Source organism: Saccoglossus kowalevskii, chromosome 11, assembly GCF_978046115.1.
Source record: "Saccoglossus kowalevskii chromosome 11, keSacKowa6.1, whole genome shotgun sequence".
NCBI lineage: Eukaryota > Metazoa > Hemichordata > Enteropneusta > Harrimaniidae > Saccoglossus > Saccoglossus kowalevskii.
In genome coordinates this window covers 14160310-14183478 of record NC_140651.1, presented here as the reverse complement: position 1 = coordinate 14183478, position 23169 = coordinate 14160310, and the positions used below count along the sequence as shown (strand labels likewise).

The window sequence follows — 23169 nt, the reverse complement described above, 5'->3', positions numbered from 1 at the left end:
TATTTATTTCAATTTCGTCATCGGCTCATTGTCAATGTTTTCAACCAGTTATTTTGCAAGTCAACTTGCAAGTCTGTCAATAATTTGTAGTCTATGTTTTTGACCGACTATTTTCCCAAGTCATGGAGGTCAATCATGGCAATATTTATTTCAATGTTCGCACTCTATTGTATTAGCGTGTCCATGCTTCATGGTTAATGCATCAGTACTCTATTACTTTCTCACCCACCCTCTGTCCTTTTCTAAAAGTGTGCTCCACACTTTATATCCTCCCCCAGTCTTTTTCACACTTCTTTCATACCGGTACCTCAAATATGAAGTGGAGAGAAATGACAGTGCATACTTACTTAGTGGCTATCTTCCTGCATTGATACCCATGTAGTATATAGATGTCTCCTTTGACAGTAGAACACACAGTGACAGCGGCACTAGCAGCTACATGTGATATCACAGTCTCCTTGTGATCAAGGGAGGAAACTTTCTTAGGATATTGGATATATTGCTCTCCTTTAGGGAAACCTGCAATAAAATTAAAAGATGTGGATTATAAAACTTTTAAAGCAATTCTGGTGTGATAATTCAATGACATTTTTCCAAAGCCATTTCCCAGGAATGAATTGCTGCAGACTTGGCTTTCCCATACTAACTTTGTAATGAAAACCCAGCAGTTTTATCTTGATTTATAAAGGATTTAAAGGCACATACTGATTTTCAAGTCGGATACTTCCAGAATAAACAAGTTTCCATTGCCGTTTTTTTTCGCTGAATCACTAACTGTAGGTCAACTACGTTTACCGGGCATGATGAACATGGCGCAGTCTGCTGTGAGCCTCGCTTTCACATTAGCTCAAGACTCCCTAGGTCAAGTGATTTCAATAACAAAGATGAGTAGCTGACATTCGGGTCTTTGTTTACGGGTGGGCCACCGGAAAAAAATAATTTCTCGCTATCCGCACATTTTCACAAGCCCTATATATATCACAAGCCTATATATCGTGAGTTCTAACAACATTACGAAAGCTAAATGCCACTTTAATGAGACAAACTGAATCAATACTCAGATAAAGTAGCCTGATTTATCATAGTATGTATACATGCACCTACTACAGGCTTGGTAGAATTCAATACACAGAATTCATTAGAATATTTTAGAACTGGGCAGGCAATGCAGAAATATCTTAAAAGGAGATGCCATTTTCGAGTGCAGGTGTTTCTACATTGCATGTTTATCCCACTTTACGTTCAGCTTGAATTTCAAAATCTTGTAGATGCAGTGTGGCACCAACAATGTCTGCATACCGGTGAAAAGTTCCATCATCAACATATTTGGAATTCAACAATTAATGCAAAATGCACCTTGTATTGTTAAAAGTGATAGCAAAAATTCAAGCCATAATATAACTGTATAAGTTACTGTATGTCTGCCATTATGTTTAGCTAATAAAATAGGGCTTCAAATGCATTTTCATTGTTTGTTGCTTGATGTTTTTGCTTGATGCAAATGCTTTCTCTGTCACCCTTTCTCCATGATTATGTAAAGAATTAAAACAAAGTGAACACATTCTGAAGTCGAACACATTTGTAAAATTTTTAAATTAATAGATAAAACTCACCTAATTGTCCTGCATTGAGTCCAAATGTGAAGACAGTATCAGAACAATATAACACAGTATGAAACCTACATGCCTCTATGCCGGTAATAACTTTGCCTTTCAATAACTTGGTCAGTATCGGTTTTGGTGTAGTGTACTTTGATCCCAGTTGTGGCTGTCCCAGCTGGTGGCAGGAATTCAAACCACATGTGTAGACCACACCCCTGAAAAATGACATCGAAAAAAAAGACATAACAAGCAGCCTATTGGCTGAGATAGCTCCGCTGTTAGCAATGCACATTTCAATTAAAGAACTGAAGACATCATTAGAAAATGTACAATATGTATAGTATCAAAGCAATCGGACTTACAGTTTTTAAAAAGAAGTCGAAAATATCACTTTTTACCAAAAATGACAAAAATATTCACCAAAATTAGAGAATTGAAGATATCATCACAAAATGAACAAATCTGAGAAAGGTCTACATGTAGTATCTATATATGTAATATCAAAGCAATTGAACTATTGGTTTTTAACAAGAAGTCGAAAATATCACTTTTTACCAAAAATTACAAAAATATTCACCAAAATTAGAGAATTGAAGATATCATTACAAAATGAACAAATCTGAGAGAGGTCCACATGTAGTACCTATATATGTAGTATCAAAGCAATTGCACTTGCGGTTTTTAACAAGAAGTCAAAAATATCACTTTTTACCAAAAATGACAAAAATATTCACCAAAATTAGAGAATTGAAGATATCAACATGAAATGAACAAACCTAAGAGAGGTCTACCCAAGGTACATATACACCAAGTATCAAAGCATTCAGGCTTGTAGTTTTCAAGAAGAAGTCGAAAAAGTAAAACATTGACACGGACGACGACGAGGGACGACGATGACGGACAATCACTCATATGATACGCTCCACTCGACAAAGTCGACAGCGGAGCTAAAAAAGCCCATCCTGGTACTTCTGGGGTACAAACCACTATGAATGTGAAAGTGGTTCATGTAAGTAAATTGATACAATATTTTATAAATTACTGTTGTTACAGTGCATGCACCTGAAATACCAGGATGTGTGACCTTTAGAGGTCATGAATTAGAGTTATTAAAGAGGAACCGATACTACCGTGCAAGTAGGGACAAGATGGCCACCGCAATTAGTATTCTAATTCGAACCAAGCGGTTCCCCTTTAAAGGAAATACCGTAATGCATGCAGACAGAAGGTGGAATTCTAGAATACCATAACAAAAACACAAAACCTCACCAAACTTAAAACAAGCAGCCTGTCGGCTGAGATAGCTCCGCTGTTAGCAATGCACATGGCAATTAAAGAACAGAAGATATCATTAGAAAATGAACAAATTTGAGAGAGGTCCACATGTAGTACCTATATGTATAATATATCAAAGCAATTGGACTTGCGGTTTTCAACAAGAAGTCGAAAATATCACTTTTTACCAAAAATTACAAAAATATTCATCAAAATTAGAGAATTAAAGATATCATCATGAAATGAACAAATCTGAGAGAGGTCCACATGTAGTACCTATATATGTAATATCAAAGCAATTGGACTTGCGGTTTTCAACAAGAAGTCGAAAATATCACTTTTTACCAAAAATTACAAAAATATTCACCAAAATTAGAGAATTAAAGATATCATTACAAAATGAACAAATCTGAGAGAGGTCCACATGTAGTACCTATATATGTAATATCAAAGCAATTGGACTTGCGGTTTTCAACAAGTAGTCGAAAATATCACTTTTTACCAAAAATTACAAAAATATTCACCAAAATTAGAGAATTAAAGATATCATTACAAAATGAACAAATCTGAGAGAGGTCCACATGTAGTACCTATATATGTAATATCAAAGCAATTGGACTTGCGGTTTTCAACAAGAAGTCGAAAATATCACTTTTTACCAAAAATTACAAAAATATTCACCAAAATTAGAGAATTAAAGATATCATTACAAAATGAACAAATCTGAGAGAGGTCCACATGTAGTACCTATATATGTAATATCAAAGCAATTGCACTTGCGGTTTTCAACAAGAAGTCGAAAATATCACTTTTTACTAAAAATGACAAAAATATTCACCAAAATTAGAGAATTGAAGATATCATCATGAAATGAACAAATCTGAGAGAGGTCTACCCAAGGTACATATACACCAAGTATCAAAGCATTCAGGCTTGTAGTTTTCAAGAAGAAGTCGAAAAAGTAAAACATTGACACGGACGACGGACGACGACGACGGACAATCACTCATATGATAAGCTCCGCTCGACAAAGTCGACAGCGGAGCTAAAAAGGATATTGCAAGAAAAGACAAACAAAAATACTTGGTGTTTACTAACCCTTCAGCCAGCATAACAGTGTGGTCTCTGGCAGCAGCAATTTGTGTACACTTGATATCAGCCATGGTGTCAAGACTTCTAGGAGTTAGGTATGTTTGCTCATTGCCGTGTCCTAGTCGGCCACCCTGACCATGTCCACATGTATAGACTTGACCATTATGAGATAGGAACACAGAGTGGTACTTACATACCACGACCTGAATGAGAATATAATATCATGTTATCTTGAGAATACTACCAAGAAGGAACAAGGTAGTCTGGCAATCATATTAGTCAATATCTAGTGCATACTTCTTGTGATAATTTTGTGATAGCCCAAAATAGTTTACTAGTATAAGATCAAGCCTGTGCAACATTTTTGTTCAGATAAAGAAATTTTGGCTGCCTTTGTCGTAACAATTCGGAAAAAATTGCTGAAAAATCAGGATTAAATTCTATTTTAGTACAACGCATTGTTAAATTAATATTTTAATACATTGTTATCATTTCTGTGGGTTAAATACTAGGTTACGTAGGGCGATCGTAAGTCTGTGTCTGCTGATGTCCAACATGGTGACGAAGATTTGTATCCCAAAAATGCATCTCTGTTTATTTTGTACATTGAATTATAATCTATGAGTCTTTTATGAGGAAACTATGATAGTTTAAACAATGTTAGTTTCATTTTATCAAAGTGTTAGACATTTTACTCCAAGATAGCAATGTCGGCTATTTTTTTTTTTTCATGACCGCTGTAAATGACACAGGAAGTTGTATGGTTTCATAGTCCAGTTTTAATCTGAATATATTTTTTTTTTATTTCAGTGTTCTTTTTTTCCTGCTAAATCCTGACCATGCTGTATAAAGCGGGAAATTTTGTTACCAAAAAAAAAAAACCCCAATCGAAGGAATCGTCTTTGAAAAAATATGAAATTTTATGAAAATTGCGATCATTGCAACGTCAGCAATATGCTAATTCCCTTTGTTTTAAATGTTAAATGAGACACACACCCTAACAAAAGAAGTGAGAGAGTTTCCTAACCGTTCTTCTGGTAACTGTGCTCTGTAGCACTCATTAAAATGAACTACATCACCAACAATGACACTATCATTTGTTCAGATTACATGCCATCACTCATGCAAACATTCATTTGTCATTATTTTGACATATATTCTCTCAATAAATTATGTCTAAAAGCAGGGAAAAATGGTTATATCGTAACAAAAAGGTTATCACAAGCATGATTTTTCACTTCTTAGCAATATAGTTATTGTATTGTATTGTACAAGTACTAGTATATTGTGATTCTTTCTGTGTTTGTAATGTTATTTAGCTTTATTTAGCATTCTGTTTAGTTTGTTAAATTTACTGTATTTTAGTTTATTTTATTTTAATTTTATACGACCATAGAACAACTCACTGCAGTTTGTTTTAGTGTTGAATAAATATTATACCGGGAAGTATGAACTCAGGCAGTATGGTTGCATCGAAATCATCACTATATACCGCCTTTATGTATACTTTGCGGTATTGTCATGATAATCTCATATTATTAATCCTTGCTAATCCTTTATGCAAATCTGCCTATCTACCAGAGATCAAACTTTGAACGAATGCACATACCTGTTTGATACTTATACTTTTCTTTGCAAATTCTTCTACCAGATCAGGATGTTTGCGACTTTGCTGGTTACTATGCCCCAAAGTAAAATTAGCATTTGTCCCCCAGGTGTACACATCAGTTGGACCAGTGGGTTGAAACTCCACATATGCTGGCCTGTCTAGCCTAATAATATCTAGTGGTGTCAGTGCTTCTTTGTCTTGGCTTGTCAGACTAGCACCATGCTGTAATGTCAAAATCCATAAGTCTATGAGAACTGGAGACTTCAACAAACATTACTGCCAATTCATAACTGTTCGCACTACAGTGACTTTTGATTTTGAGTGATTCTTATCACTCAATATTGGGTTACATAGTAATGTTTGACAATTTTGAAACACAAAAATAAAATCTTTCAAAAATGTTAAAATTATTTTTGTTCAAGGCACCAGTTCAAGGCATTAAATGTCATTGTTGTTTCTCAAGAATTTCTTTGTGTGTGAGTAATTTGCAAATGCAAAAGATGACACTTTTTCACAGAAACTATATTTCATGTGACAGGACTGTGTGACCATCTTCCGATCAAAATGACAATTTAATGAACTATCTTAGCATCAACCAAGGATCCTCCAAAGTTGCATCCCTTAGTAAGTGAATCTTGGCCAGTAGATTTTGCTTTCCTTTTGAGTCTATGGCACACTCATCCAGGGTCAATCCTTTTTGGCATTTAAACGGAGATCACTTTTACACATAATGTGGTTTCAGTTGCATGTGCAATAAAATATTTTAATAGTCACATGAGAAAACTACCGGTATTACCAAAATGTAAATTACTTACACAGTAATAATAAATTTGAAGCAGGATTGAAATAGGGACTGAGCTAAGACCCTAGTAAAGTTATATATGGAATTTCATATTTAGTAAATTATTATTGACATTAATAATATTTTAAATTTAAATACAGATAAATGATAAAATCTCAACATTTGGTAAAAAACCATGGACAGAAATACATGTAGCCTCCAAAATCTAGTTTCCGCATTTCAAATAGTGTGCTCTCTCCTCATCACGTCAGCTGATCTTATGACCTACGTAACCATGGTATTTGGAACAGCAGATGTGATGGTAGAAGAAAAGGAACACAAATTTTGAGGCTGTCTTGTTCACAATGACATCTCAGCAGTGATTTGAATCTAAGGTCAATTATAGAGTTTAAGATGAATATATTCTGAAGAAATACTGTAAAACATGTCTTTTTCGCGAGCATGTCTTTTTAACGAATTTAACAAGAGAACTAATTCGCTAATTTAGGATGTCGCTAATGACTTCATTATAAATTCAAAATGGTGGCCAAACAACGTATTTTACTCTACACACACAGTTTGTAAACAACTCAGAAAACGTAATAATCTTGAGCGCTTCCTTATTACACTTGATAGTTTTGTTTTGGCAGGCAACAGACAAGTATTGCGAAAACAGGAAATAAACAAAGACAAGAGAGAGAGATTCGTTAAATCAACATTTCGCTATTACGTCATTTTACCACAATTCGCTAAAATAGTATGTCGCTTTTTCAACTTATTCTACATTGTACACTGATGTTAATATACTTACATGTATAAGATGCAGTGCACTGGTTATTTGACCATAGAAAATACTTCGATGTAAGGCAGTCCAGCCAGACTCAATATCTTTCACTTGGTGGTTGATTTTCTTCTCCGTCAACAGCCAATCCACTACTTCCCATTTGCGACATGATGCAGCCATGTGCAGTACATTTCTACCAAATTCATCGGTGATGGTACAGCTGTTGTAACAGTGGTTGAAATATGCCTGGATTTGAGACAGGTTGCCCCTAGTGACCAGGGTCAGTAAGTCTGATGCGTGTTGTTTGGATCGACATTTCGATGTACAGTCACAGTCTAATAGATGTGTATCCATGGTCCTGGAAAAACAGCACAAGACATGTCAAAAAATGTGAAATACTGTGAAATACTTTATTTTAGCTGGAATTAATTCTCGCTGAAAAGGCTTTTTGAGTGTTTTGTATGGAATTTATTTTCACTGATTTTTGCCGAATTGAAAGTAAAATATAGAAATATAGTATATTCGCGAGATTTTATTTTCACTGAATCATTACTTCAGCGAAAATTAATTCCAAGCAAAAATAAAGTATTTTACAGTATTCAGTTGAGATAAACAAACTTAAAACCTTTATACGGATCGATAAGGTACCCAAGTTTAAAGATGAGTGTAAAATAACTTTTCAGGTTACACAATGAAAACAATGTTAATATTCATTATCATTGTGTCTATAAAAAATAATTGTTTCTGGTCAACATAGCACCATGTATTTAATGTCTCAGGCCAGAAGCAAATCTCACTATTTTTAGCTTTACAAGCAAAGTAAACACATGCATTTAGTAAAATAATTACTTGGGAAAGAAAAACTTGAAACGCTTTTCGAACTGGACCGAAAAAAAACACAGAACAAACATAAAATTACATCATGTTAATCTTTAAAATCCTGTAAGTTAGCCAGATTATTAGTATCAATTCTAATAATAGCACAACAAGGAACAATATACTTACAGAAGTTGTTAACTCAATATTTCTGTAGTGTTCAAATTCAGGTTCACATTCAGCAGTGCTGAACACCAACACACATGGATAAAATCCACAGCTTTCTTATATATAAAAATAATTACTCAATTATATTGAGTATCTTGTTTTCAATGGCAAGAAAAAATAATTCAGTGAAAAAAAAAAATAATGTTGTAATACTGATAAGTCAATGTTTCTTGGCAAGTATATATTCACTGGCTCAAATGCAAAAATAAAGCTATCATTAAGTTTTTTGGTTCCACACAATTCCAAGCAGATTTATCCTTTTCAGTTTTCCAGTTCTAGAGTTGTTCCACTTCTTCTATATTGTGCAGAATGTACGGATAATCACAGCAGGAGCTAGTCAACACCAGACTCCATACTGGATCCCCTATAGAGCTGTAGTGGCCATAATTGTCTTAAAACTCCTGAAAATAGAAGAACATTACAAGCATCATAGTGATGAACAAACCTTTTTTTACATGTTATGACTAAGCAACAATTTAACCCAGGGAATTGAAAGCAAAATATCAGATTTTGAAATTTTAAGAAGTCATGAAGGTGCCTTGGAAACCCAAACTGACTTGATAGGGTAAAGATATTTTGATAATTTAAATTTGTCTACAGAAATTTGGGAACATTTGACTATTTCAGAATACTGTGGAATACTTTATTTTCGCTGAAAAGGCTTTTTGGGCATTTTGTATGGAATTTATTTTCACTGATTTTTGATGAGTTTAATGAGAAATATAGGAAAAAAGTATATTCGCTGGATTTTATTTTCAAGGAATCATCCCTTCAGCGAAAATAAAGTATTCTACAGTATTTAAGTTAAAGCCCTGAAAATATACCCGGTAATATACGGTAATATATTAAAGACGTCAATTTGTTGTAACTAATAAAGTATTATTACTGATAAAAAACATATTTGCTCTATTAGCAGTGCATCTCCAAAATAAGCGCAGTGAAACTGCATTATCCACTACTGCTTAGTGTAAAAGTTCAAGCTATTAATTACTGGTTGCATATAAAGGAACTCCCAGTTGATAATCTAACAAAACAGGCATACCTAGAACAGACACAACACAATACTATACAATACAAATGGCTATATGCAATACATACAATATTGAAAGACAATTCACTAAACTAAAATATAAAAAAAATTAAAGAAAGCTTAGAAAGAACTCCCATGTGCTGAGAGTATTGGAGACACATTAAATATAATTTGAAATTACTTAGCTGAAAACTAATTATGCAAATCAGAAAATTAATATGAACAGATTTGTGTAAAACTAATGAGGTCTGCGCAATGTAACAACAAATCTATGTACCAAGTTTAATTGAAATGTGATTAGAACCAAAAAATTATGAATTATTATGCTAATTAGGGAATTAATATGAACAGATTTTTACCCCAAACTAATTAGGTTTGTACATTGTCCTAGAGCATTTTTGTACTAAGTTTCATTGAAATGGAATAATTAGTACTTTAGATATCAGTGTGAAAGCTTAAAATTTGGTTAATTATGCAAATTAGGTAATTAATATGTACAGATTTTAACCCACAATTATCCAGGTCTGTCTATTGTCCTACAGCATCCATGTACAAACATTCATTGATATGTGATGATTAGTACCTGAGATATCAGTGTAAAAGTTGGAAATTGGTTAATTATGCAAATTAGTTGATTAATATGCACAAATATTTATCGAAAACTAATTGTGTCTCTGCATAATTCTAGATTCATTGAAATGTGATGATTAGTACTTTAGATATCAGTAGAAAAGCTGAAAATTAATTATGCAAATTAGGTAATTAATATGCACAATTATTTACCCTAAAACTAATCAGGTCTCTGCATAGTCCTAAAGGATCTATGTACCAAGTTTCATTGAAAAGCGATGATTAGTACTCGAGATATCAGTGGAAAAGCTGAAAATTAACTAATTATGCAAATTAGGTGATTAATATGCACAAATATTTATCCGAAACAATCAATCTCTGCATAGTCCTTGAGTATGTAAGTACCAAGTTTCATTGAAATGTAATGCTCACTACTTATATCAAAAGCTGAAAATTAATTAATTATGCAAATAAAGTAATTATATGTACTGATATCACCATAAAAACTATCAGGTCTGTGCAGTGTCATATGACATCTATGTACCAAGTTTCATTGAAATGTGATGATTAGTACTTGAGATATCAGTGGAAAAACCGAAAATTGACTAATCATTATGCAAATTAGGTAATTAGTATCCACGGATTATTACCAAAAACTAATCAAAACCTAGTATTAGTTCAGAGCATCTATGTACCAAGTTTCATCAAAATCCAATGAGTGGTTCTTTAGATATCAGTGGAACAGTCATAGAACAGGTAAAAATTAGCTAATTATCATGCAAATTAGGTAATTAACGAGCATGGATTTTTACCAAAACCTAATCAAATCTGCGCATTGGCTTAGAGCATCTATGCACCAAGTTTCATCAAAAACCGATGTATGGTTCTTGAGATAGCAGTGGAACAGTCGGACACACATACACACATACACACACACACACACACACACACACACACACACACACTGACACACTAACTGCAAAGACTCCCATTATGTGCTTCGCACATGGGAGTCAAAAACACTCACTATGAGACAAAAAAATTCAAATTAACCAAATTTTAAAAACTTCCCTTGAAAATAAATATGCTAAATGCTAAATTTAAAACAGAATACATCTTTGAGTCTTATTTGAATGAACTTGACACTTATAAGAGAAAAATGTTAACAGAATTTAGAATTAGTAACCATAACTTAGCAATAGAGAAACCTATAAACAAAAGAATACACAATAACTGTGACACAAATATACAATTCACATATATACTCTCAAGCAAAGATCCCAGCATAATTAAAGAATTTGCTAATTATATTTACATAACATTTATTTATCATTCAAATACTAGTTCCATACTTTTTATAATAATTTTACATATATCTTGTTATTATTTTAAAACTCTTTTTTGCTGTACTTATCCTATGTAAATCTTTTCACACAGAGGCAATAAAGTTATTATTAAAATAATAGATCAAATACGGTACATGAGTGCATTTACTGTAAAATGCAATTTTGTAAATTAATTTGATTCAATACAACCACTGTAAACATAAGGTTACGATATAGATATTTTTGCTGAATTAGCTATTACATCCTCAATTAGCAAAGTCTGGGTTACTCAAATTTGTTGAAATATTATACTTGAAAACCTTTTACAATACTGAGATATTATTCTCAGCCTTCTGCTTGTCATCTTGAGTCACATTTAAGAACAAAATGCATGTGTACTTTGAACTTACTGAGGTTGACGTGTCTTTCAATGCACTGTACTGTCAAAATGTGTACAATAGTTTAGGTGATCAAAACTTTGGTTAAATCAAATGTACGTGTATTAACTCGAATGAAACATATTTAAAAATGGAGTTGTAAAATAGACAAATTAATTTACAGAAAAAAACAACTTATCATTATAATAAAAACTCACTTTGACGATTGATCAAGGCAATGTGCATGTGTAACACTGGTTGCAATCTGAGGTTACACTACCGGTGAAAATTTGTCACTTTGTTGCGCAACGTAATAAAATGCGGGGGGGGGGCAACAGTTCTGCAGCCGGGGTCATTATTAATGTCGTGATAAACTGTCAATTGATTGTTTATATCGATTAACATGCGTGAAGCATGTGATTGTTGCAATTCACACATAATGAATTTTGTCGAAACGTGTGAAGCCCACAGAAAGTAAGAAACTGCTTCATACCACAGTCCGAGAGGGACGTGTTCATACGTTCGATACGTGTGTATTGTCCAAGTGTCATGTGACTTGAGTATTTTGTGGAAACATTATTAGTATGCTAACTTACCATGTTTAGATGATGTTGAATGCGTTGTTGACAACAAAAACTGAATGAAAACAAACAAAAACAAATGATTCTGGCAAAAATTCGGAAACAGCTGACATAGTTGCAAAAAGAGACGCCATTTTGAATATTTGTGTTGGCAAGATTGGACACAACCATTTATGCCAAGGGATGTGAAAAGCCACCACTGAACACTTGATGATAGTGAACAAATGTAAAAGTTTTTTAATCTAACTTTTTGTTTACATATTGTTCTAATTAGTTTGCAGTTGCTGTAATTGTGGATTTAGCTTCTAAAGCTTGTTCTGCAATAGTATATATCCCGCAGAAACTAAAACCAGACGGATTACGCAAATTTCCTACACAGGACGAAACACGCGCGGATTTAGGCTCCCTCAGCCCGCAAAAAAAAAATTGACAAATGAATTCAAACCCGGACCACCGGAGGTGCGCGGACGTGGCTGGACAGTATTGAAAAGGTTGGGTGAAAAGTCGAAAAACACATACAAATTGTGAAGGTGACATGAAACAAGAAAAAGGTTGTGTGGACAGTCAGAAAATAGGTAGCAAAGTGAAAGAATTATACGGTGGCCCATGTGTACAATCGGTCCACTATTATTATTCGCTACTTGAATGGTCCACTACTTGAAAATGTGCCTACTACTTGAAAACAAATCGAACCGCTATTTGAAAATCTGTCCGGCACTTGAAAAATCGAGCCCAACGGCGCAGGTTTATCAGTGACCTTCGACCTGCAGACATGCCGATATCACCCAGAAATACAGCATAGTACATACACCATGCACGATTTGTGTGTGTGTGTGGGGTTATATTTTCCGAGGTGACTGGTAATGCAAAGCTAACACCCGTTTGTTAAATAAAGGAAACCAACGTGTCTGCTTGAAACATCGTGTGCCACAGCTTTAAACAGAAACATTATTTTGTATGATTTTTGTATTTGTATTGTATTTATTTATTTACACCAGAAAAAGAAAATATACATAACACAATTAATTTTTCCTTTTTACCACTGCAAAGGATTCTGGTGTGGGTCATGGAAATAGCTCATTTGAGCTAGTCGAGTCCTAGACCCGGAATAAGAAATAATACTGTACTGACGTGCGGATTATCATAATTTTATCATATACATATATTTTTATCGTGAAGTGGCGCAACATTATAGTTCAATTACTAAATATCAAAATTAAATAAATAAGTCATTGAAATTGCTGAGTGAATATGAACATTATTTTGTCGCACAATAAACAAATCACTAAATTTAATAAATCATTTTCTACAAAATAAACTAATCACTAAACTGCAAAATCAAGCAAAAAATCAGTCTGTCAATGAAACAAATATCAAAAGGTAATCATATATATGTATATGTGATTTTTATGCTCTGTCCTGATATGGTGAATAATCATAATTCAATTGAATAAATAAGTCACTTAATTGCAAAATAAATAAATTAATATTTTTCTAATCGCAAAACAATCAATCACATTGTACAAACTACCAGTCAATTAGTCGGCTTGTCAATCAGTTAATCAGTCAGTCTGTAGTGAGTTGGCAACCAATAGTCGTATAATTAATCTGAATATTCAGATATAAGTTCAGCTTTCAGACAATTTTTAAAAAAATATCTACTAATATTGGCATTTTGTAGTTCTGGTCTTAGTTTATTTATTGGAGTTTTGTGGTTAGACGAGTTACATGTTAGTGCCCAGTGTTCACTTTACAGTGTTTATTACATGACGGATGATTTAATCATAAACATTTTTTAACCGCAAATATATATATCCATTGAAATTCGTGTAAACGCATTATTTAATTAAAAAAAATAAATAGTATTCATCGTCAGATTTTCTAATAATTTGTGACAATCATAAATACAAATCTTATAACAACATATTCTTTTTCACCATGTCTAACCATCAAACGAAATTGTAACTATAATAGTGAATGGCGCATAGGACACATTTGTTGTGTTTAAAGTAATTCGGAAACCATATTTATTTTATCGTAAATTTGTGAGCAACAACATAACAAGAAATTAGCTAATGGTAAACGACAAGTTTTGATGTTTGTCAACGTCAACGTTACTGAAATATCCTGCTGTACCAATATCGAAGTTCAGACTCAGAGTCTTTTGTGAAGAGTCTGGGTTATCAGACTGCAACCAATCGAGTTAGGTAAATATACTGGTCAAGTGTCGTCTGACAGTTTCGATTATCTGCAATTAGCGAAACGAGCCATATGTGTATTGAATATTATTATTTTCAGCAAATATTGTGTATATATTGTGAGTATAAAACCTATTTTCATTAATTCCAGTTTAATTTTCATTATGTGTGTTATCCCGTTTCGTTTCGTTTCGTCGATTACAATAAACCGCATACAGAAAGTCACCCCCCCCGAGTCATCCACACTTCCGAAACTCCTTTCTTGCCTCGGCCTCATTCGCATTCAGCTGCTGCCTTTTGCTGGGTTTTCTTCCCTGTATTCATGCCAAAGTCACTCTGAGCTGAACATAAAATTGCGTCACGTAATGGTATCTGATGGAATAAGAATATTGGCATTGTGTATTAAACTATCAAATAAATGATCATATTCACAATATGTCAATAGTTCTCATCTTTCTTCATCAAACAACAAATGACACCAACAGGAGCTGCATACATAGTAACTTGTTTGAGTTGATCACACTCCAATTGAGTGCAAAAAGAAGAATCCTCGCAATAGAGGGTAGGATGTTCTCAACATATGTCTGAAATAGGGGGTGTTTTTTTCAATATGTCTGCTTTAGGGGGTACTGAATTTACATTGCGTCCGGGGGTATGGTTTGGCAGTGTTAGCAAGAACGCACATGGTGTAAGGTTTATAATATTGAGTCACCCTCGGGGTACGGACCTCCGATTGTTAATGAAAGACTTGTCACCGGTAACAAGTGACGGTGCCTCCGCCACGGAATTTTAAGCACCCATTTCGTTCAGAGTAATACATAACAAAAATACATGGCATTATATAAATAATTTGAATGGTATTATTGATATTTTATCTCCCTCACCGTAACAATGTCACATCTGTGGCAAATATTACCGATAAACATGTAAATATAAACCCATATACCAGCAACTGTTCTGTTCTCAACCCCCACAATGCATTTCAACTTCCGGAAAAAACAAGGTGATGTTAGAAAGTGATCATCGCTGGCGATGAGAACGTTCCCGAGTGATGCTGCTATTTAGATATCATGGCGAAGTAAAAGGCAAAAACTTTTTACTTACGTTGGTGTAAAAAAGGTAATGTAAATGAAAGGTAATGCATTTTTTGTCATGGTCACTGCTCCAGAGGCAACAGTCACTGATTCATTGAATGACCTCGTCTTCCGTTCTTTGCTGAAAACGGAACGGATTCATTGAGCAAGACACGTAGAGTCATCGTACTCTTTAGTTTACTTGCTGTATTCAGTATCCTCATCCAACTGGTCTTATTCACTGTATGGTGTAAATATGCATTTTTAAAAAAATACCTTCATTTTGAAGGCGTTTTTATTTTGACTTACGAAAAGAGCGCCCTCTGTCGGCTGTCCCCAAATACATGATGAACTAGTGAATTAAAGGGCGGTAGTCGTCGCGCCACGCATGCGCGAGATATATGGGTCTCATATGAACAAAGATGGCGACTTTGACTGTTGCGCAAGTAAACGTGTACAAACTGAGACGTTACCAAGCTTTATATAGATATTTTTTTGGTGATTGGAAGTTAATTAGTGTAAGTCACGCCCAGGTCATATCTCATACTTATGATTTCTGTTAAAAGAGCACATTGGATTGTGGGAAAATCAATGTTTATCAACACAAATGTTGCACATCCACAGCGCGACAACCACCACTTTAACACTAATAGTTACATCACAAAAAATCTTTGGGAGTCAGTGGAGCATCATATAGTCTGTGTGAAACAATTATCTTTTTATTATATTGAGGACATATGATTTCACATCTATTGGAGTATTCAAACCATTAAAAACATGAATATTACCCATTATTTGTATTTGTAACAAAATGCCTGTGTGATATGAACAGAAGAATTAAAAAAAATAGGCATGGTGACCATACAAATTATTGCTAATAACTTATGATAAGACTAATCTATCAGCGAACAGAAAAATTCTCAGTGGTTTGTGAAACTGTATCGAACATTCTCAAGTAATCATATTTGTAACAGCTTTACTATGTGCTGTCTTCCTATCAAAAATTCAACAGATACCATCAATGATAGTGAGATTTTGAAAATCTACCAAAAATACGCTAATGAATTGATCTGAAGTGTTGTCTTTGTTCCTTACCTATTGTTAGTATGTGTGTTACCATGTTAACATACTATAGTCATAGATACGTAATATAAAAATCAAGTTATCAAGTGGTTTGGTAATGAATATTCATAAACAAACATGTCACATGATGTCACTCAATGTGTGTGTTCTCAAAATTGCCACTGAGGAAGGATATACCTTTACCTTGACAAAAAACATGAATCAGGTATACTTGAATACAAATGCATTTCATTGATGGGAACACTGCTCCAGGCTGGTCGATCTAATCAAGCTGCCAGTCAATGAAAACACAGAATTCTCTGCTGACTATGTAGTTACACAGTGATTCACCAGGCCATTCTTGGATGTACTTGGAATGGCTAGATTCCAGGCTCTTACCCATTAGTGAAGACACAGAATTCTGTGTTGCTTCGATGCTTAGGTAACCATGACAATAACCTGAATAACACTACTGTTTTCCTTTTAGTACACAAACAAGATGGTGAACAGAAGAACTAATTATAATACTCAAACTGGTACTGACATATTAGATGGTACCTGGTGCCAATGCCAGTTTTGGGTCAAATACTGCCTTTTTATGATAAATATACTGGTGTGGGTAAGTTTTTATATTGTAATATTAATATGTTGCTGGTGGCCATGTAAGGTTAGAAAAACAAAAATCACTTAGGAATAGGCCATTTAAAACAAGGAGGTGTTTAAGCATGGGAGAATTTTGGTTACTCTAAAATACTTTATTTTAGCTGGAATAAATTTTCGCTGATTTTGGGTGTCTTGTATGAAATTTATTTTCACAGATTTTTACAACTTGAATGTAAAATATAAGAAAAAGGGTATATTTGCTGGATTTTACTTTCACTGAATTCCTTCAACAAAAACAGCGGAAATGAATTCCAAGCGGAAATTAATTCCAAGCTAGTCAAATTAGAGCTATTGTATTTGATCTGTTAGCAGTGCATATCCAATAGAAGTGCATACAAGCCCAAATTTGTCTGTTTTGGTGGATTATTGAGACACTAAACTCATACTGATAAATTTATGTTTGGTCTGACTCGTCAAAATGCCTATTACCCAGGCATGAGTCTTTAGGTCCTTCTTTCAATTATGACAGTTGCCATCAAGTTTAAAAACATAAACAATTAAAACTATCTTAAAACATAAATACCTTTAGCTTTTCAGAGATAGAACTAACACATGAACTAAAGGACAGTTCATTATTGAAACTGATTCATGAGAAACGAAATCATTCGTACAAGTATCTTAATTAAATACAATGTCTGAGATGTGTATAGTGTATTTTTATGTTTGTTGTTTCCCTTGAAAGAATCGTTTGTCTGATTTTTACTGGCGATTAATTCAAACAAAGCTCATCTTATGTCGCCAATATAAAAAATCTTTTTTATCTTTCATTAATTCAGCCAGCATTTTGACACGTACTACTTATTGATGCAAGTGATAAGAAATTTATTTACCGTGCCTCACAATTCAATTGTACGATCTCCGAGATTAACAGCTACTCGTTTTTTTCTATCTCATTCCTCATTAGAAATATTAAATATAATATTTTTCTTTTCATTTTAGATCATCAGTATTATATTCATTAGTGTAGGAGTGTGGGCAAGAGTTGAGAAAAACCAACTCGGTGATTTATCCACTATTCATACAGATCCCGCTGTGTTGTTAATTATTGCTGGTTCCTGCATGTTTGTCATTGCATTTCTGGGTTTTATCGGAGCTATTCGAGAAAATTGCTGCCTTCTGACAACGGTAAGTGCTGACTGCATATGCATTGTTTAGAATTTACAATAGTTTGGAGACCAAAGGATACCAACAGGAGAAAAATACCCAAATATTTCACTTTTAGCTTGGTTAATGTAGGGAGAAGTATGTGGTGGAAAAATGTCTTATTGTTGTCATGTTTCCATTACAGAGGCTGTCTAGCCTAGAGAGGTTTTTATGTGTTCATTACAGAAACTACATGTATCTAGCCTGGAACAGTTTTCATGTGTTCGTTACAGAGACTCTCGAGCCGAGAGAGGTTTTCACGTGTTCGTTACAGAGACTGTCTAGCCCAGGTTTTACAATTTATGTCATTTTTTCTTTCAGTTTCTCTTTTTAGTGATTCTCATCTTTCTATTTCAAATCATAATTGGTGTTATGGCATTGGTATTCCGTGACGACGTCCATAACGAGGTCGTTGGACTTGTGTATGATGCTATTGTGAGCTACAGAGATGATCTGGATTTACAAAATGCTATTGATTTTGTGCAGACAAAGGTATGACAAACTAAATTAACCCAATATACAATATTAGCAGGCCATGTGCTTATGTTAAAGCGGGGGAGTCGTCACCTGCACATGCGTCAGATGGCCATAGCGTGTCATCGTTTACAAACAAGTGTCTACCCATGAGCTTGTGTTGTTATCGTCGCTTGGGACTCCCACGTGTGCGCAGATGACAACCCTCCTGTTTTAATAATAGAGGTGTGTTTGTGATCAAAATAACGCATATTTTAATGATCAAGTACAAGAAATGCAATTGTCAGTTGGTTCTAAGAGTAAATATGATATGTTGTGAGGTATGGCGAATAGAATGTACTGTATTTGCTCTATCAGAAGTGCACATAAACCAAAAATAGTATTTATTTATACTGGATTGTTAAAGCGCGGTGGTTGTGTGCAGCACGTGTCTCATGTAAACAAATAATGTATTTTACATGTGTTTTGTACAAGGCTATGAGTCCCATATCGAACAGGACGTGCCGTGATGACCACCGTCCTTTACTGAACCTATATCTATTAAGTGAAAAAAAACCAAAAAACCTCAAAGCTGGATTTAAACATACATTTATGTATATTTAAGTATACGTATTTAATTTTTTTCAGACAAATTAATATATATGCACACATTCGATAGAGATGATTAAAGGGTAGTAGTTGTTGCGTCATGTATGCGCGAGATATATGGGTCTCGCATAAACAAAGATGTCGACTTTGACAGTTGGCAGATCAATGAGTACGAACTGAAAAATTACCAAGCTAAAGTATATTTTTACGTGATTGGAAGGTATCAAAGGAGTCACCGGCGATAATTAGTGCAAGTCGCGCCCAGGTCAAACCTCATACTTGTAATTTCCATTAGAAGAGCTGGATTGTGGGAAAATCAATGTTTATCAACGCACATGTCGCACATGTGCAGCACTGCGACCACCCCCCTTTAATGTTTTTTTTTTTGATTTTCCAATTTTGGTTTCTTGATGAACGTGTCAATTATTTATATATGCCTTCAATAGATATATTTATGTTTGACCTGTGTGTATTACATAATCATCATATTTATTTTTTGACTTTTCAGCTAAAGTGCTGTGGTGGAATCAGTTACGTTGACTGGGAGCACAATATCTATTTTAACTGCAGCTCTCCAGGTCCATCATCTTGTGGGGTACCATGGTCTTGTTGTAGATCTGTTGACATGAATAGTCAGTGTGGATACGATATCAAAAATAAACCAGTAAGTGTGTTTTCTCAGTTATTGATAAGTTTCAATATTTAATGGTAAATGACAAATTGGCGGCATCATATTTGTCACTAATATGAGACCTAGTTTTAATCCAATGTCTTGATTGAGATAAATTGAGTACTGTAAAATACTTTATTTTCGCTTTGAATTAATTTTTGCTATTTTCGCTGAAGGAATAATTAAAATCAGTGAAAATAAAATCCAGTGATTTTACCTTTTTTTTTTATATTTTACATTCAACTCGTCAAAAGTCAGTGAAAATAAATTCCATACAAAACACCCAAAAAGTCTTTTCAGCAAAAATTAATTCCTGTATTTGGTATGTCATCATTATGTTAATAATACACACTATTAATAAAAAGTAGAGCGAGAAACTGACACTTTCTTGCTCTTCGGCAAGAATTATTACAATATTAATACAAATTTCTGTTGCTTCATTGGTATTATGGTAATTCATATTCTCGCCAATGAAGAGGTGAAAAATAACAAGTTTCACTGAAGTACATGAAAGTGTCAGTTTCTCTCTCCCAATCTCGCACTTTTTACAAATAATGACAGTGAAACCTTAACACGAGTTGCAAAACTTGACACTGTACTTATATTTCAGTATATTGAATTATTGAGTACTATTTATATTGGTGGATGTATAGACTCATTAATTAATTGGATAGAAGAACACATGAGCACTATTGGTTCACTGGCATTCTGTATGGGTTTATTTGAGGTCAGTGAGACATCTACAACAATGCCTAGGCACACTTGTCAGTTTACCTTATTAGTTATGCAAATTTATTCATCACATCACTTTCAATGGCAAAAACTACTGTAGAAACATTTATTTTCACTGTCATTTAATTTAATTATTTTGATGTTTGAGCAATTCAAAAATTTGATAGAAACAGTGTGTTCTATTGTTATATTACATGTGCATTTCATTTAGTAAATTTTACTTATTGGTGAAAAATAGCCAAATCAAAACCCAGTGAATAATTAATGCATTTACAGTACCAGTTTGTTAAATTTTGGACCAATGATGATGTGGCTGCGACAGCATGTTTTATTTTACCGTACTTCCTCAACATGTAAAATTGGGGAAAGTAAGGAGTGGGCTTATAAAAGTGAAACAAGACAAGTTTATAATGAAGAAACAGACATGTTCATTAAAATACACATATTTTATTACAATACAATTTACTTACATCTGAATATATGGTGTAAAAATGGGTAGGGTCTGATGAATTCGGGTTTTTGCTTTGAAAATTAATACACATGTAATTATCATATACCGGTAATAATAAATTGAAATAACTCACAACCACAAGAGGTGTGGATTTTCATTCATGAGAATTTTGTCTCATTTCAGTTATTTGCAATATTCTTGTCACACACAATGATACAACAAATCAAAGCAGTAACTGCGGAGATCGATGCTGAAATTGCCATGATGAGAGCTGCCCCAGACAGAAGAATGTTGTACTGAGAGCTGACAAGAAAGTGATAACAATACAAGAAGTTGAAATGGTACATGAAGTTACTTCCTGTCAATTCATCATCTACCAAATTGTTTTTTTTTTCAAAGACTATAGCAGGAACCTCCTCTATATTATGCACAATTTAAGAAATAATAAAAACATTTAAACTAAGCTGGCTGAAAAAAAAGAATTTTCAAGACATGGTTTATTAATTTGAATCTGTTTCTGTATATATAGTTGTATTGATATTGAAATGATAATTACTTTACCCATGGCATCATGCTTGGTACTACAATTCACCAAGATTTTGATTTGATGATGTGTAGTGGTAAATGTGTGTGTTGGGTAAAAGGCGGTGGTCGTCAGCAGCACGTCTTTGAATTTCATGTAATCAGTGTATTTCACATGCTTCGTGCATGCTGCTATGAGTTCCATATCGAACAGGACATGGTGCGACGACCACCTCCCTTTAAACTCTGAAAGCAAAAAACAGAACCAAATCACGATGCATTGTGTTTGATATGGTTCTATAATGTATAAAAGTGTAAAATACACTGACTGCAGTGATTTGATCAAATGAAAAGTGTGCAGTAGAAGAAAGAGATATTTGTACATATTTATTTGCAAAGGTTATATATTGAGTACAATATCTTACTTTACTTTATTTATTTTTTAACCTTTTAAAAAATTGTTTTCAGCACTTCTCATTTTATTGACACTATAATATTTATGAAAATAATTTTATTTATTTATTTGTATTGAATTTCATTGTCAGTTCACTGCCATTTTTTTTCCATTTAAACATTTTTGACAATTGAAGTGTATCACATGCCTGAAATAATGTCTGCATAACTACAATAATGTTTCTTTTTTTATTATTGGTTTTATTCAAATAATATACATTTCTGTACACAGAGAATGTGTTGCTTGTGTTTCAGTCAAAGCGCCCTCTGTGTTAGCCAGAAACTATACTTGATTCTCCATTTCAAGTTAAAACAAATGAATATATCACATTTGCCACTGAGGGCAGTATATCGATAGCATTTTCCACCGTATTGTTAATTTAACAACATTTATTCAGCCATGTCAAATTCTTACCCACAGCACAGGGAGTTGGACAAACTTATGGACTTTAATAAATTATTAAATAATAAAATGTTATACATCTTTTCTTTTACCCCCCCTTCCTGGTATCGATTTCAAGTAATCACTGATCTTTGTTTATACCACTCTTTTCTTCATCACAACTTTGTTACCCACTAATGTTATATGCAGATTTTAATGCGCGATGTAGACACACCCTATTATAGTAAAATCATTAAAATATTACTCATTTTTACCATAGAAAAATCCCTGTAATTTATGTAAGTGCATTTATTAGTAGAGCAAATACAATATTTTGTATCGAAAGTTGTAATGAGATTTAGTTCAATCAGAATGTTTGTTAAGAAGAGAATGAGAATCAAACTGTCTTAAACAGTTTCACGCAGGAAGTTTGTATGAAATGTGTATGAAAATAAACTGCAGTGTTTAACATCTTAATGCAGTCAGCAAACCTTATGTTCACTTTTTTTTATCTGTTGGACAGTGAAGAAAATTGTAATCACATGGAGACTAAAGAATTCTAAAACTGGAACTTATAATTGGACTTCACAATAAATCGTATTTACCGTAGCTCCGCTTTCAACTCAAACAATATTACTGATTGTCCAACGCTTGAAAACTGCAAGTTTGACTGTTTCGATAATTTATAT

General features: G+C 33.7%; 2 protein-coding genes across 2 annotated transcripts in view; one reads left to right on the top strand and one right to left on the bottom strand.

The window, feature by feature from the left end:
• The window catches only part of LOC100371301 (inhibitor of Bruton tyrosine kinase-like), a 29291-nt gene extending 17090 nt beyond the window's left edge, over positions 1–12201 (bottom strand). Inside the window, exons 1-7 of the mRNA XM_085504884.1 lie at positions 12085–12201; positions 8148–8587; positions 7170–7500; positions 5578–5799; positions 3975–4171; positions 1614–1816; positions 348–519 (exon numbers count right to left, since the gene is read on the bottom strand). Coding sequence (XP_085361010.1) covers positions 348–519; positions 1614–1816; positions 3975–4171; positions 5578–5799; positions 7170–7496 — 1121 coding nt within the window. The 5' untranslated portion in view covers positions 7497–7500; positions 8148–8587; positions 12085–12201. The remainder of the gene's footprint in view (positions 1–347; positions 520–1613; positions 1817–3974; positions 4172–5577; positions 5800–7169; positions 7501–8147; positions 8588–12084) is intronic.
• A 3040-nt stretch (positions 12202–15241) lies between these two features.
• On the top strand, positions 15242–22957 carry LOC100372994 (tetraspanin-33-like). The gene is made up of 7 exons (XM_002739760.4): positions 15242–15386; positions 16890–17021; positions 18005–18190; positions 18530–18700; positions 19779–19934; positions 20551–20667; positions 21307–22957. Exons 2-7 carry the CDS (start codon positions 16902–16904, stop codon positions 21421–21423), a joined length of 867 nt encoding a protein of 288 aa, XP_002739806.1. The 5' UTR covers positions 15242–15386; positions 16890–16901; the 3' UTR covers positions 21424–22957.
• The last annotated feature ends 212 nt before the right edge of the window (positions 22958–23169 follow it).